The following is a 13573-nucleotide window of genomic DNA, read 5'->3' as shown; positions in this document are numbered from 1 at the left end:
ATCCGATTGAGTGCCCTCCTCCTCCCACCGCAAGGGCTGACAGGCAGTTCAGAGGCCCTTGCGCTGGCGCTTGAGGAAGGAAAGCGTGTAGTCGCTAGGTGTAGACACCTTCTGCTTCTTCATCTGCACTTGTGACTGTGCCGTGAGCTGCAGCTTGATGGCGCTCGAGTTGATCTTGGTGGCCACCAGCAGCTCTTTCATGCCCTTCATCTTCTCGCTCTGGAAAGTGAGCACCGGACCCTCTGGTGGTGGCGACGCTGCGGGCGCTGGCGCCGGAGCTGTGCTGCCTCCTTCAGGGCCTCGGGCAGTGCCAGGGACTGTCCCTGGGGGCTTCCGAGGGGGTCCCGACATCGCCCCTTGGCCTCCACCAGGGCCTTTGTCCAGTGCCGGCTTCTTAGGTGGCGGCGGCTCCTCGGGCTTGGACTCACGCCGCGGGCCTCGCCGCCGTCCTTCCCGGGCTTCCTCGCCCCAAAGCTCCTCGGCCTCCGCCGCCTCGGCCTCGCGGCTCACGATGCGCACCTTCTGCCGTACCTGAGCAGGGAGGAAAGACGGACGAGGCTGCAGGACCAGGGGCTAAAACCCCAGGACAGGCTCGGCCATCGAGGCCCAGGGCCGCAGTCTCAACTGCACCCAAAGGAGACAAGCCAATATCTTCAGGATCACAAAGGTTCTGACCTCCCCACCTGCCCTGCACTGCTTCCCCTCACCTGTCCCTCAAACCGGCCTAGGGACTGCACTAGGAAGGTGGCCCAGCCCACGTGCAGCACCGGTGTGGGGCTGCCTTCTTCCCACTTGCAGATGCCATCATAGAACCGCAGCAGGTGGGCGAAGCACTCTGGGTCCTGTAGGGCAGAACCCTGGCTCTGCACCCCCTGGGCATGGGGAAAGGAAAGTACAGGTTAGACCCTCTGAGGCACCCCCTGTCACAGGGCACAGGCCAGGCCTCTTGGCTAGGCAAGAGCCCTGGCTTCAAAAGAGATGAACATAGGGGAAAACATCTCTTAGAACCTCTTCCCTTTTATAAAACCAGTCCTTAGCCAGGACTTGGGGGAGGGAGAACCCATCCCTTATCTACATCCCACCCTTCAACTGAATGAGGAGCACTGACCGTGAGAGAGGTGGGCTTCCCCCCTTTACTTGAAGGCATAGGCTAGAAACCCTGGAAATACCCTTAGCTCCTTCAAAGGCAGCCCAGAGCCCCAGCCACTGCAGCAGAGAATGTAGCTCTCTGCACATGGACACCTTCCCCAGGGCAGGTCCCAGTCCCATGGAGCAGTCTCTATGCCCAATGACGGGGAGCTCTGCTCACAGGGGAAGGTGAACCTGGGTTCACCTGGGTCTGCTCCCCTGGCCGCTCCTCGCCAGCCTCCAGCAGGCTAGCTGCCTCCTTCAGCAAGTTGGGGATGACATCATTGGCTACTTCAAAGAACTCCTTGTAGATCTCCTCATCTTCGCGGCAGTAGTTGTAGCTGTGAGAGCAGTAGGGCACTGTGGGGTCTTGGCTGTGGCAGGGACCCCCAGGGACCTGGTGAGTGGTTGGGTTCTTCACTTGGAAATGATGGGTCCGAGCAAGGGTGAAAAGGAAGGGCACAGGGTGGGGGGGTGCAGGTTCTACAGCTGGATGTCGTTGGTTAGAAACTGGGAGGACAGGGGAGCCAGAAAAGGTGCAAGGCCCTCATCAGGGGTCCCAACCTCCTGGGTGATGGTGGCCTTGGCTGCCTGGACTGGATGGAAAGGGGATAGGGCTTGGGACCCAGGCCTCATGCCTGGATGAGGGTGGTTGGAAATTAGATAGGGTGGGGGAGAGAGGACGGGCTAAGGCCCTAGCGGGGGGATCCTCACTCCTGGATGACAGTAGCTGTATCAGCCCAGGCCTGCAGGGCTTCTCGAACATTGCGATTGCGACAGTGGTAGCCAGCCAGGTACATGTAGGGGTAGATGTGCTCATCCCGGTAGTAGGTCTTGGCTGAGGCAATGCCCTGGGAATAGAGCAGAGAGACCTCAGGGAGCAGCCCCAGTTGCCGTGGATGGCACAAATCCCATTGGGTCACACCCATAAGGCACAGCAATATCTCAGAAAGCCCACCTCCAATCTCACCTCCACCACTTTTAGCCTCACTCCCCAGAATCTGCAGGACTGCCTGCTGAGGCCTGGCCACAGTGCAAGGACTCCCACAGAACAAGGGCTATGAAAGGGAAGGGAGCCATCCTCCAAGCTCAGGGTACATCCATTTCCCAGGCTTTCCAACACACTCCTACACAAACACCAAAGCCTTCTAAACCCAGCCCAATGTCCCTCCTACCCCCTTCCACCTCCCAGAAGTTAACAACCCCTTCTCAGTGCTCCAGCCACACTTGACCTCTGTTATACTCTAGGACAATAAAAAGGCAGCACAAAAAGCAGGGCGAAGGGGACAAATTCAGGCCAGGGAACCCAGAACACCACCCCAAACAGCCCAGACTGCACTGAATATGCACATAGTAAATACAAAATGGGAAATGGATGGGCAATACCCCCAATACACATAAAGTTCCTCTCTCCTCACCTGCCCCCTCCCAGTCCCCAGGTAGAAGGGGACCCCAGCCACTGTTAGGCCTCCCTTCTGTACCTTCCTGAGATGTCCCCACCTTGTGGTAGAGAGTGAGTGGGTCTGGCCGGCCAGGGGTGGGCTCCAGTTCCTCCAGATCTGCCAGGTTCCCCAGTGCCATGGGGTACCTACGAAAGGGTCATGAGTCCAGGCTGCCAACTGGCCCCCTGAGGCCCAGCCTGGTCACTTCCCCCTACTGACCTTTCCAGATGTCCCAGGTCATAGAGCAGCCAGAGCAGTTTCTAGGGGGCAGAAGGAGAGAGGTATAAGCTGGGGGAAAGTGAGGAGGGGCTCAGCCTACCAGATAGATGTGAGGTCCAGCACCAGCAGGGACCTCCCACCAGGTAGGTGGGGCCAGAATTCGGGAACCAGCCCCTTATGGGACCCAAAGTGCTTTCACATCCTAGTTCTAGTCCCCCAAGAGCCCTGGGAAAGGCCAGGCCAAGCATGATTAACCCATGGTACCAAAAGGGAAGCTGAAACACAGGAAGGGTGAGCATCCCCCCCAGGGTCCCACAGGTCCCCTCACCTGCTGCAGCTGCAACAGCTCCAGGGAGTCAGTGTGCAGGTCAATGGAAGGGTTGATGGCACACACCATAAATGCCACTTCCATCTTTCGGTCACAGCGCATGTATGATCCTTTCAGGTACAGCCAGCTCTTGGAAGAGGACAAGACCAGATGTCTCATGATGGCTCACCTGTGCCTGCTCCAGGGAATGACAGGCAGGAAAGGGATACTCCCTCTTCTTGGCATATGGTGATAGGAAGAGGGGAGGGATAGGAGATAGGAGTGGACACTCCCTCTTCTTGGAGGTAGTGATAGGAAGAAGGGAGGTGGCTTGGGCTAGGAAAGCAGAATGTGAAGTGGACAAGGGGGGGGGGGCAGTACCCGCTCAGCCACACCCGCGTTGACTGTCTGGCCCCTGCGATCTTCGTTGCCCTTGCCATGCCAAGTGACCTCAGCTGTCTGTTCTCCGTTGGGCCCAAACACTACCCAGGCATGGTCCTCAGACAGGGCCAGGTGGACATCTCGGAGGCCCAGAGCCTGGCAGGCCCCCACCACGGCAAAGGCCACACCAGAGCTGTCCAGTTTAGTGCCTGCAGAAGGGAAGGTAATGAGAGAGTCCTCTGAGCTCCGAGCTGGGGGAAAGGGCCAGGTGGTGATGGGCCATGCTCCCTTCCATCCTCGCCTCTGAGCCTGTGCCCAAACCTTAGATGCTCCAGCCCATCAACTCTCAATCCGTTTCCTCCTATGTGTTCGAAGCCTCTCCCTCCCACTTTAGGTGCCCCAGCAAAAGACCTTCTTGGCTCTTCTACAACTCCACCCAGCCTTTGACTCTATCCCTTCTCTTTCTCTGCAACCATATTATAATTCAACGATTTCCTTGCTTTAAGGTACCTGTTAGGTTTTAACAGGGACAGCAAAAACAGGACCCTCTGGCCAACACTCTTTCTTCACACACCCACTGGTAGATACTTCTAATTTATCTCTGTACTCTTTTCCTGCTAGGCTCAGAAGTAGCCTCAGACTCCTTCTCAACATGGCACTCCAGGATCTGACAATCAACTGAGCTTGAAGCAAAGAAGAATGTTCTTTGCAAGTCCTGAGTCTTAAGCTCCTTGACATGAGGCCCCTTCCTCATCTGTTCACTTTAAGTGTCTCAGATGTCGCCAGATTTTGGCTCTTTGTTCCCCAAATCTGCATCTGCCTTTTGTGCCTCATACTGGGCTGAGGGGCTCCTGTAACTGTTCAATGGCAGAGATGGGTATGCTGAGGAGACAGAGCCAAGTGATTGGGGTCCAGTCCCAGCCCTGCCATTTTGTGCCTTTGGCACATCATTTCCCTTCTCTGAGCTTCAGTTTCTCTAGCTGCAAATAGGGTTGTAACACCTCCCCCACTTTGCAAGGCCTACAGGTCTTAAAGGGCTCTGCAAACTATATGGTGTTGTGAAAGGGTGGGCCGAGGTTCCCAGGTGAAACAGGATTCTCGCCCTTTGCCACCTGTCGGGCTCCAACCTGTGATGAAGCTGAAGAGGGATTGGATATGGGCCCGGTCCTTGAAGTAGGAACGGCTGAGGCTGTTCCAGATGACATCGGAGACCTTCTTCACCAGTTCTCGGCTGGAGACACCTCCCTCTCGCGGGTAGAGAGACAGGTCCACGGCGCCACGGATCTGGGCGGTGAAGCGGGCATACAACGCGGCAATGATGGATAGGTCCGCCACAGGGAAGTAGGTAAGCCCGCCAGGTGGGTCGGGCGCGGGGCTGGGCTGGAAGGTGAGCTCGGGCACATTGGTGGGGATGACGCGGTTGACAGCTAGGAAGTGCTCCACGAAGCCCAGTACCAAGGATAGAAGCACCAGGTCCGGTTCCTCTCGGCCCAGCTCCGCAGCGAACAGGCGCACCACGTCGTCGATAGAGCGCAGCGGGAACAGCGTCTTCTGGGCGGCCTTCAGCCCCATGGCGGCGGGCCTCGGCCTGCGGAGGAGCCGGAGGGAGGGTCGGGCGGGCACGACCAGGGACCCCCTCCCAGGCTCGGCTGACGTCCTACACCCCCATTCCCTACACTCTCTTGCTTCCCCGCCCACCCTCCGCTCATCTGTTCCCCCTCTTCTGTAGGAGACCCCTCAACCGAAGCTGTAAAGGGCCTCCTCGCTTCCCACAACCGCAGAAGCCGCGGCCCCGAAGGGGGTGCGCCCGGCTGAGGACCCTCCATGGCCGCCCCGCCCCCCTCTACGACCGTACCCCCGGGCACCTGGAGTCCGTCCAGAAGGCGCCCCTAAGCCAAGCCCCCCAAATCCCAAGGAGACTCCTGGCCTGGGTCCCCCGCGCCCACCTCCGCGCTTACATCCCACACAAGGCACCACGGCGCCCGCCGCCTGGAGCCTGCTGGGAAATGGAGTTCCGCCCCTTGGGCCGCACGGCCTGCCGGGAAGTGCAGTCCCAGGCCCTCTACTGTCCCTGCCGAGTCTTGAAATGGTGGCTGGGCCGGACAATCCGCGGTAGCTGATGGGAATGGTAGTCTCGCTGCTCTGGGCTCTCCAGAGGTAGGTGAGGAGTGGAGGCTGCACCACCTTCCTGGAATCCTCAGGGATTGGTCACTCCATTTCACGCCCTCCAGGTAGGCCGTGGGACCGCGGTGTATTCTGGGAGATGTAGTCCGAGGAGTGACCAGGCAGTCCTAAGGCGGTCACTGCGCTTAGGTTGTCACGTGTGTCAGCAAGATGTGAGGAAAATGAGTACTTTCAAACACTGCCAGAGCACTGTGGGTGCGTTCAGCCACGTTAGCTGAATGTTTATCAGTATCCGTCAACATGTAAATATGTCTGCTGTACATCTAGCAATTCTTCCCTAGTTCCGCTCCTGAGAAAATTTAATATATGTGTAAAGAGGAAAATCCAAAGAACCATTATAGTTACTTATAATCACGTAAATGCAGGGTAAAGTAGCCAGTTCCATGCATCCTAAAGTAGATCTTCAGAGCATATTGTTGAGGGAAAAAAGCTTCCGAATAAGATGTATGATAAGATAGTATTTTTAGTAAGAACATTTTAAAACTTCAAAACAATAATAAATAATTTCAACAGAATCATCCAGTCACCTTCTTTATTCATTCAACAAACAGATTTTTGGTGCCTGTGAGCCAGGCACTCAGTCCTAAGGCACTGGATATATAGCAGTGAGTAAAACATATCAAATTTCTGCCCTTCTTCACCTCTGTGAGTATTTTCCCCCAAAATCCATAAGCCTAGTCTAATCATGAGAAAGCATCTGGCAAGCCGAAACTAAGGGACATTCTACAAAATACCTGACCAGCACTCTTCAAAAGTGTCAAGGTCATAAAAGAGGAGGAAAGACCGAAGCTGTTGCAGATTAGAAAAAAGTAAGAAGACGACAACTAAATGGTGTTCTGGGTTGAATCCTGGGTTGAATCCTGTGACTGAAAAAGATTAATAGAAACGCTGGTCAATAGGGTGGCTGACCATCCTAGTTTGCCCAGGACTGAGGGGACTCCAGAAGCACAGGTATTTTAGTCTTTTTTTTTTTTTAAGATTTTATTCATTTATTCATAAAAGACACACAGAAGCAGAGACATAGGCAGAGGGAGACGTAGGCTCCCCACAGGGAGCCTGATGCAGGACTCCATCCCCAGGACCCTGGGATTAAGTGGGATTAAGACCAGAGCCAAAGACAGACACTCAACTGCTGAGCCACCCGGGAGTCACAGGACTTTTAGTTTTGTTTTGTTTTGTTTTTTTTTAATTTTTATTTATTGATGATAGTCACAGAGAGAGAGAGAGAGAGAGAGAGGCAGAGACACAGGCAGAAGGAGAAGCAGGCTCCATGCACCGGATGGTCTGACGTGGGACTCGATCCCAGGTCTCCAGGATCACGCCCCGGGCCCTTTAGTCTTAAAACCAAAACAGTCAGGGCAGCCCAGGTAGCTCAGTGGTTTAGCGCCTGCCTTTGGCCCAGGGCGTGATCCTGGAGACCCGAGATGGAGTCCCACGTTGGGCTCCCTGCATAGAGCCTGCTTCTCCCTCTGCCTCTCTTTCTCTCTGTGTGTGTCTCTCATGAATAAATAAATAAAATCTTAAAAAAAAAAAAAACAAAAACAGGGCACCTGGGAACCGTACTTGTGAAATTCAAATAAAGTCTGTAGCTTTGTTCATAGTTTTCATCAGTTAGGTTTGATAAATATATCATGGTTATGTCAGATTTAACATTAGGGGAAGCTGGGTGAAGAGTACATGGGGATGAGATCAGCAATGACGAAGTCCTGGGATACTACTTCATGTAGAGATCAGGAGACCAGGGGCACTTGGGTAGCTCTGTTGGTTGAGCTTCTGCCTTTAGCTCAGGTCACAATCCCGGGGTCCGGGGATCAAACCTTGTATCCAGCTCCCCACTTGGCAGGGAGCCTGCTTCTCCCTCTCCTGCTCTCCCTGCTTTGCTTGTGTGCTCTCTCTGTCAAATAAATGAATAACATCTTAAAAAAAAAAAAAAAAAAAAAAAAGGAGGCCAGGAGGAACCAGCAAAGGAGATTGGCTATAGAGATAGGAAGAAAACCAGACAAGCGTTCGTGCAGAAGATGATGCAGCACCAAGGCAGAGGTGTGACGGAGAATGTCAGATGCTGTTCATAGATCAGCAAACTGAGCACGAAGGACAGACTGGATTTGCTTCGGTGGGTATTCCTGGTGACCACATTAAGAGCAGTTTGGGAGCAAAAGCCTAAAGTTCCTGAGCTTAAGAAAAATGAGAGGAAAGATACTGGAGACACAGTGCTAATACCGAGCTCTTTCAGGAACCTTTGCAGCAAAGACAGGGGCAAAATAAGATGGTGGCTGGGGAGTGGGGAGAGGGTCAAAGGAGACTGTGGTGGTGGTGTTTCAGAGGAGAGGACTGCACATGGATGGCCTTGAATGGGGGGAGGGAATGAGAGTTCCGAGGGGTAGGTGTGGCCTTTACTAGAAGCACTAACAGTTCATCTAAGTAATTGGAGAGAAGGAAGAATGTGTGGGCTCCTGCCCTGGGTACTTTAATTTTCTCAATGAAACCGGAAACCCATTTGGTGGTCTCTTTCCCTCCACACCTTTGCTCAAATGTTAGCGTCTTAATGAGGCTGACCCAGACCTGACTGCCTACTTAAAATTACACTCTCTGGGGCGCCTGGGTGGCTCAGTCAGTTAAACATCTAGACTCTTGATTTGGGCTCAGCTCTTGATTGATCTCAGGTTCCTGGGCTTGAGCTCCCTCCCTTGCTGCAGTTAAGCTCTGTGCTCAGCAGGGAGTCTGCTTGTCCCTCTGCCCCCCTCCCACCTCATGCTCTCTTTCTTTTTCTCTCAAATAAATACAATCTTAAAAACATATATATATCATACTCTCCAACCAAATTTTTCTTCAATCCCCCCACTCTGCTCTACTTCCCCCCCCACACACACACACACCAAATTACTAACACTTTCTAGAACAGAGTTTCTCAACCGTGGCACCATTGGCATTTGGGGCTGAATAATTCTTTGTATTTGGGTACTGCCCTCTGCATTGCAGGATGTTTAGCAGCATCTCTGGCTTCTACCCACTAGGTGCCAGTAGTACTTCTTCCCTCGTTGTGACAGCTAGTAATGTTTCTAGACATTGCCAAATGTCCCCCCCAGGGGGAGGGGCAAAATTACCCCCAATTGAGAACACCATTCCAGTATATAATATAACTTACTTATTTATTAATTGTTTGTCTCCTACCACCAAAATATAAGCTCCACAAGGACAGGATATGTGTCTGTTTTATTGATATGTCCCATGTGCCTAGAATAGAGTCTGGCATATAACTGGTGTTCAGCAAAAACGTGCTGAATGAATAAATGCATTATGCAAAAGAGTAACTATAATGATTGACCTGGAATTTATGCTGTGTGAGGAGGGACATTAAGAACACATGAGGGATGAGGGACAGCAAAAAGTGTGGCAAAATCCATGAATTGTAGGTTCCAGTGGAGTCAAAAGTTTATTGGAGTTGAAGGGGTAGAGAGAGCTGGAAAGATATGGATGTTGGTTAGAGATGCTTGCAGTTAGGGATGCTTGGGACTGAGGTTATGGGGAGAGAGCTGTCATTATTGGCAATGAAAAGACCTAGCACAGTGCTTCCAGTAGAAATGTAACAGGAGCTATATATATAACTTAAAAATCCCTAGTAACTACATTAAAAAAGTGAAAGACTTGGGACGCCTGGCTGGCTCAGTGGTTGAGCATCTGCCTTCCTTGGGTTGTGATCCTGGGTCCTAGGATCAAGTCCAGCATCAGGCTCCCCACAGGGAGCCTGCCTCCCTCTGCCTATGTCTCTGCCTCTCTCTCTGTCTCTCATGAATGAATAGATAAATAAATCTAAAAAAAAAGTAGAGGGCAGCCCCAGTGGCTCAGGGATTTAACGCTGCCTTTGGCCCAGGGCGTGATCCTGGAGACCTGGGATCGAGTCCCGTGTCGGGCTCCCTGCATGGAGCCTGCTTCTCCCTCTGCCTGTGTCTCTGCGCCTCTGTGTGTGTGTGTGTGTGTGTGTGTGTGTGTGTCTCTCATGAATAAATAAATAAAATCTTTTTAAAAAATAGAAGACTTAATTGAAATTAATTTTAATAACATCCAAGAGGCTATTTCAACTTGTCATCAATATAAAAATTATTAATGAAAATTTATATTTCCACATAAGTTTTTAGAATCTGCTATGTGTTTTATACTCACAGCACATCTTGTTTCAGGCTAATCACTTGTCAACGGCTTTATAGCCTACTTGGTGGCTCTCATGTAGGCTGGAGCTTCTTCCCAGTATGGCTACAGGAACGTGTGGCTCGGGCAGGATGGAAGACACACGGTCACGGTCAGGGAGAGGTGGTTCCAAGGAACTGAGAGACTCAACGCTGGATCATCTATATGTTATACCAAAGTCTCTTAAGAATTAAAACCAGAGTAGGAGGGAAAAGAGTGACAGCAAGCCAGGAGCTGGAATAGTCAAGAAAGGAGCGATCCATGGGTTGGGAGATGTCAGAAACAAAGTGGGCAGCATACCCTGATAACTTGAGTGCATGCCAACTTGAGTGTTTGCAAGGAGGGAGGAAGGGGTCTGTAAGCAGCAATGAGAATCATGGAGAGTGCCTACCCGACCTCCAGACCTAGTGACAGAAGGCAGAGGGCAGTAGTGACCTCAGGGTTTCTGCCAGAGCAGTGGGCTGAGGACCATTTGCAGAAGGAGGGGGGGCGGGGTTTGCTGAAGATGGACCATGAGAAGAGCCCAGAGGGCACCCAGACAGCTATTAAGAGCTAATTTTGGAGATGGGGGTCAGAAAAGGGGATGGTCAGAGCTCTGGAGAACCTAGGAAGCCTGAGTCTCTCAGAACTTGTTCTGATGGTCCTAAGGCAGGAGTGAGGTGGGGAGGGGGGCAAGTGTGATGTGACTGTACCAAAGGCAGGGTTTCAAAAGAAAATCTTAAAAAAAAATGTTAATATCATGGAGGCAACAAAAAATGGGAGACCAAGAAAATTTTTCTGGGTTAATGGAGACTAGAGAGAGCCTGGACCACCAAATGCAACATGTGATCCAGAATTAGATACTTGATTTTTTTTAATGCTATAAAGAGCATTTTTTAAAATTTTAATATTTTTATTTATTTATTCATGAGAGACAGAGAGAGAGAGAGGCAGAGACACAGGCAGAGGGAGAAGCAGGCTCCATGCAGGGAGCCCGACATGGGACTCGATCCTGGGTCTCCAGGATCAGGCCCTGGGCGGAAGGGCCAAAGGTGGCACTAAACCACTGAGCCACCCGGGCTGCCCTATAAAGAGCATTTTTGACACAGCTGTATCATCAACTGGGCAACTTAAACAACTGAAAACGCAGAAATGCCTTGTCTCCCCATCTGGAGTTTGGAAGGCTGAGGTCAGAGTGTTGGCAGGGCTGATTCCCTCCGAGGCCATGAGGTAGAATCTGGTCCAGACCTTTCCTCAGCTGCGGGGGGTTTGCTGGCAATCTGTGGTGGTCCTGGTTTGTAGAAGCATCACCCTGATCTCTGCCTGCAGCCTCACCTTCACATGGCCTCCTCCCTGTATGTGTATGTCTGTGTCCAAGTTTCCCCGTTTTTAATTTAAAAAATATTGGGGGATGGGGTGCCTGGGTGGCTCAGTTGGTTAACCATCTGACTTCGGCTCATGTTGTAATCTCAGGGTCCTGGGATCCAGCCCTGCATTGAGTTCCAAGCTCAACATGGAGTCTACTTGGCCCTCTGCCCCTCCCCCTGCTCATACTCTCTCAAATAAATAAATAGAATCTTTAAAAAAAAAAAAAAAGATAAAATTGTTTTGTGTGTTTTTTTTAATTGTTTTTAAGTAAACTCTAACCCCAGTGTAGGGCTTGAACTGATTACCCCAAGATCAAGAATCGCCTGTTCTACTGACTGAACCAGCCAGGTGTCCCCAAGTTTCCCCTTTTTATTTATTTATTTTTATTAAAAAATATTTTATTTATTTATTCATGAGAGATAGAGGCAGAAACACGGGCAGAGGGAGAAGCAGGCTCCATGCAGGGAGCCCGACACGGGACTCGATCCTGGGACTCCAGGATTACGCCCTGGTTCCAAAGGCAGATGTTCAACTGCTGAGCCACCCAGGCGTCCCAAGTTTCCTCTTTTTTAAAGGAACCAGTCATATTGGACTAGGGCTCCCCTTAATGAACTCATTTTAATGAACTGCATCTGCAATGGCTCTTTCCTAGTAAGGTCACTTACTGAGGTATTTGGGGTTAGGACTTCTTTTTTTTTTTTTTTTGCAGTTTTATACCTTCATTTGACAGTCAGCGATTAGCTCTCATCCACATTAACAGTCTGTAGATTTTTGAAAGCGGTGACAAGTATGTAAGTAACCAGTGTGTAGAGTTTGTTTGGTGAATCATCCTTGTTACATTTTCTGGACAACCGAACACGGATATGATATGGAACATTCCGTATTTCTTTGGCCCAGACAGCTTTGTAGAGCCTGGTGTCAATGCACACATCTGGAGTTCCTGTGTCCTTCATGGCAAATTTCCGAATCTCTTTGAGTGCCTGAGGGGCACGCTTCTTGAAACCCACTCCATGGATACACCTGTGAATGTTGATGGTGTATTCTCTGGTCACTCACTACCTTGTTGATGGCAGAAGGGCCCTTCTTCTTCTCACCACCCTTCTTTGTGGGAGCCATTCTGCTGGGCCCTAGTTGGAAAGGAAGGGTGTGAGGTATTGTGGGAGAGGGCTGGGTTAGGACTTAAACATATGAATTTGGGGATCACAGTATACCCAATAACGATTGTCATTAGATGGTATTCTTGTATCAATGTTAAATCTCTTGAGACACTAAAAGCGACTTCTGGTGGCTCCTTTTTCTTTTTTAAAAGATTTATTTATTTATTTATTTATTTATTTATTTTATATATAGAGAGAATATGAGTGGGGGAGAGGGGCAGAGGGAGAGAGACAGAATCTTTTTTTTTTTTTTTTAAAGATTTTATTTATTTATTCATGAGAGACACACAGAGAGAGGCAGAGACAGAAGCAGGCTCATGCAGGGAGCCCGATGCGGGACTCAATCCCGGGACTCCAGGAACCCTGGGCTGAAGGCAGCGCTAAACCGCTGAGCCACCTGGGCTGCCCAGGACTTCTTATTCTTAAGAGATGCCTCTGAAGTTGTTGGGCTCTTAGGGCTGGAATTCCCTGGACACCCTTCCATCCCAACCAGATGTGACACTACGGCCTTGTCTTGGTACTTTCCTCAGTTTAGGGCTGGCTCTAGTCTCAGAGCATAGCCATCAGTTCCCCAGGCCTGCCTTGATCCCAGGGCATGCACAGGCTGTACCCTCCTTCTTCATGCACATCAGGCCTGTGTCCTGCTCAGTCAGGGACCCCCCTTTTTTAAAAGATTTTATTTATTTATTCATGAGACACACAGAGAGAGGCAGAGACACAGGCAGAGGGAGAAGCAGGCTCCCTGCAGGGAGCCTGATGTGGAACTCAAGCCCAGGACCCCGGGATCACGCCCTGAGCCAAAGGCAGACACTCAACCACTGAGCCACCCAGGCGTCCCTCAGTCGGGGACCCTTGAGCTCAGAACAGGAGCCTTCCCAGGCCTCCTCTGGCCTCCCACACCTCCCAGCCTGGGTGGGGCAAGAGTGGGTTGGCTACCCTTGACATACCCTGCCCTGCCCTTCCCCTCCCACCTTGGCTCCAACCTGGAGCTCCAACTCTTTCCCTCTGCCCCTCTCCCCGCAGCTCAGTACCCCCAAGGCTGCGCTCTACTAGCTGCAGTAACCAAGCTCTAAAGTCCTCTGGCTGCTGCTTGGGAGGCAGGAGATGGAGGGAGGGAGTAGAGTGAGGTATGAGGAATTTATTCCCTGGGCTGGCTGCCACCTTTCTGCTCAACCACAGCCAAGTTCTATGGAGAGACACAGCTCCTGTCAGGTGACATCCTG

The 13573-nt window shown here is 51.4% G+C and overlaps 1 protein-coding gene across 1 annotated transcript; it reads right to left on the bottom strand.

The window, feature by feature from the left end:
* Positions 1 to 48: 48 nt before the first annotated feature.
* On the bottom strand, positions 49 to 5049 carry MEN1 (menin 1). The gene is made up of 9 exons (NM_001081508.2): positions 4590 to 5049; positions 3478 to 3686; positions 3118 to 3246; positions 2790 to 2830; positions 2629 to 2716; positions 1843 to 1979; positions 1334 to 1469; positions 708 to 872; positions 49 to 531 (listed from the first exon to the last, which is right to left on the bottom strand). The coding sequence occupies exons 1-9, from the start codon at positions 5047 to 5049 to the stop codon at positions 49 to 51; spliced, it is 1848 nt and encodes a 615-aa protein (NP_001074977.1).
* Positions 5050 to 13573: the final 8524 nt, after the last annotated feature.

This window comes from Canis lupus, chromosome 18, assembly GCF_011100685.1.
Source record: "Canis lupus familiaris isolate Mischka breed German Shepherd chromosome 18, alternate assembly UU_Cfam_GSD_1.0, whole genome shotgun sequence".
Taxonomy (NCBI): Eukaryota; Metazoa; Chordata; class Mammalia; order Carnivora; family Canidae; genus Canis; species Canis lupus.
The sequence above is the reverse complement of the archived record's forward strand: the minus strand, read 5'-3'. Positions and strand labels throughout refer to the sequence as shown.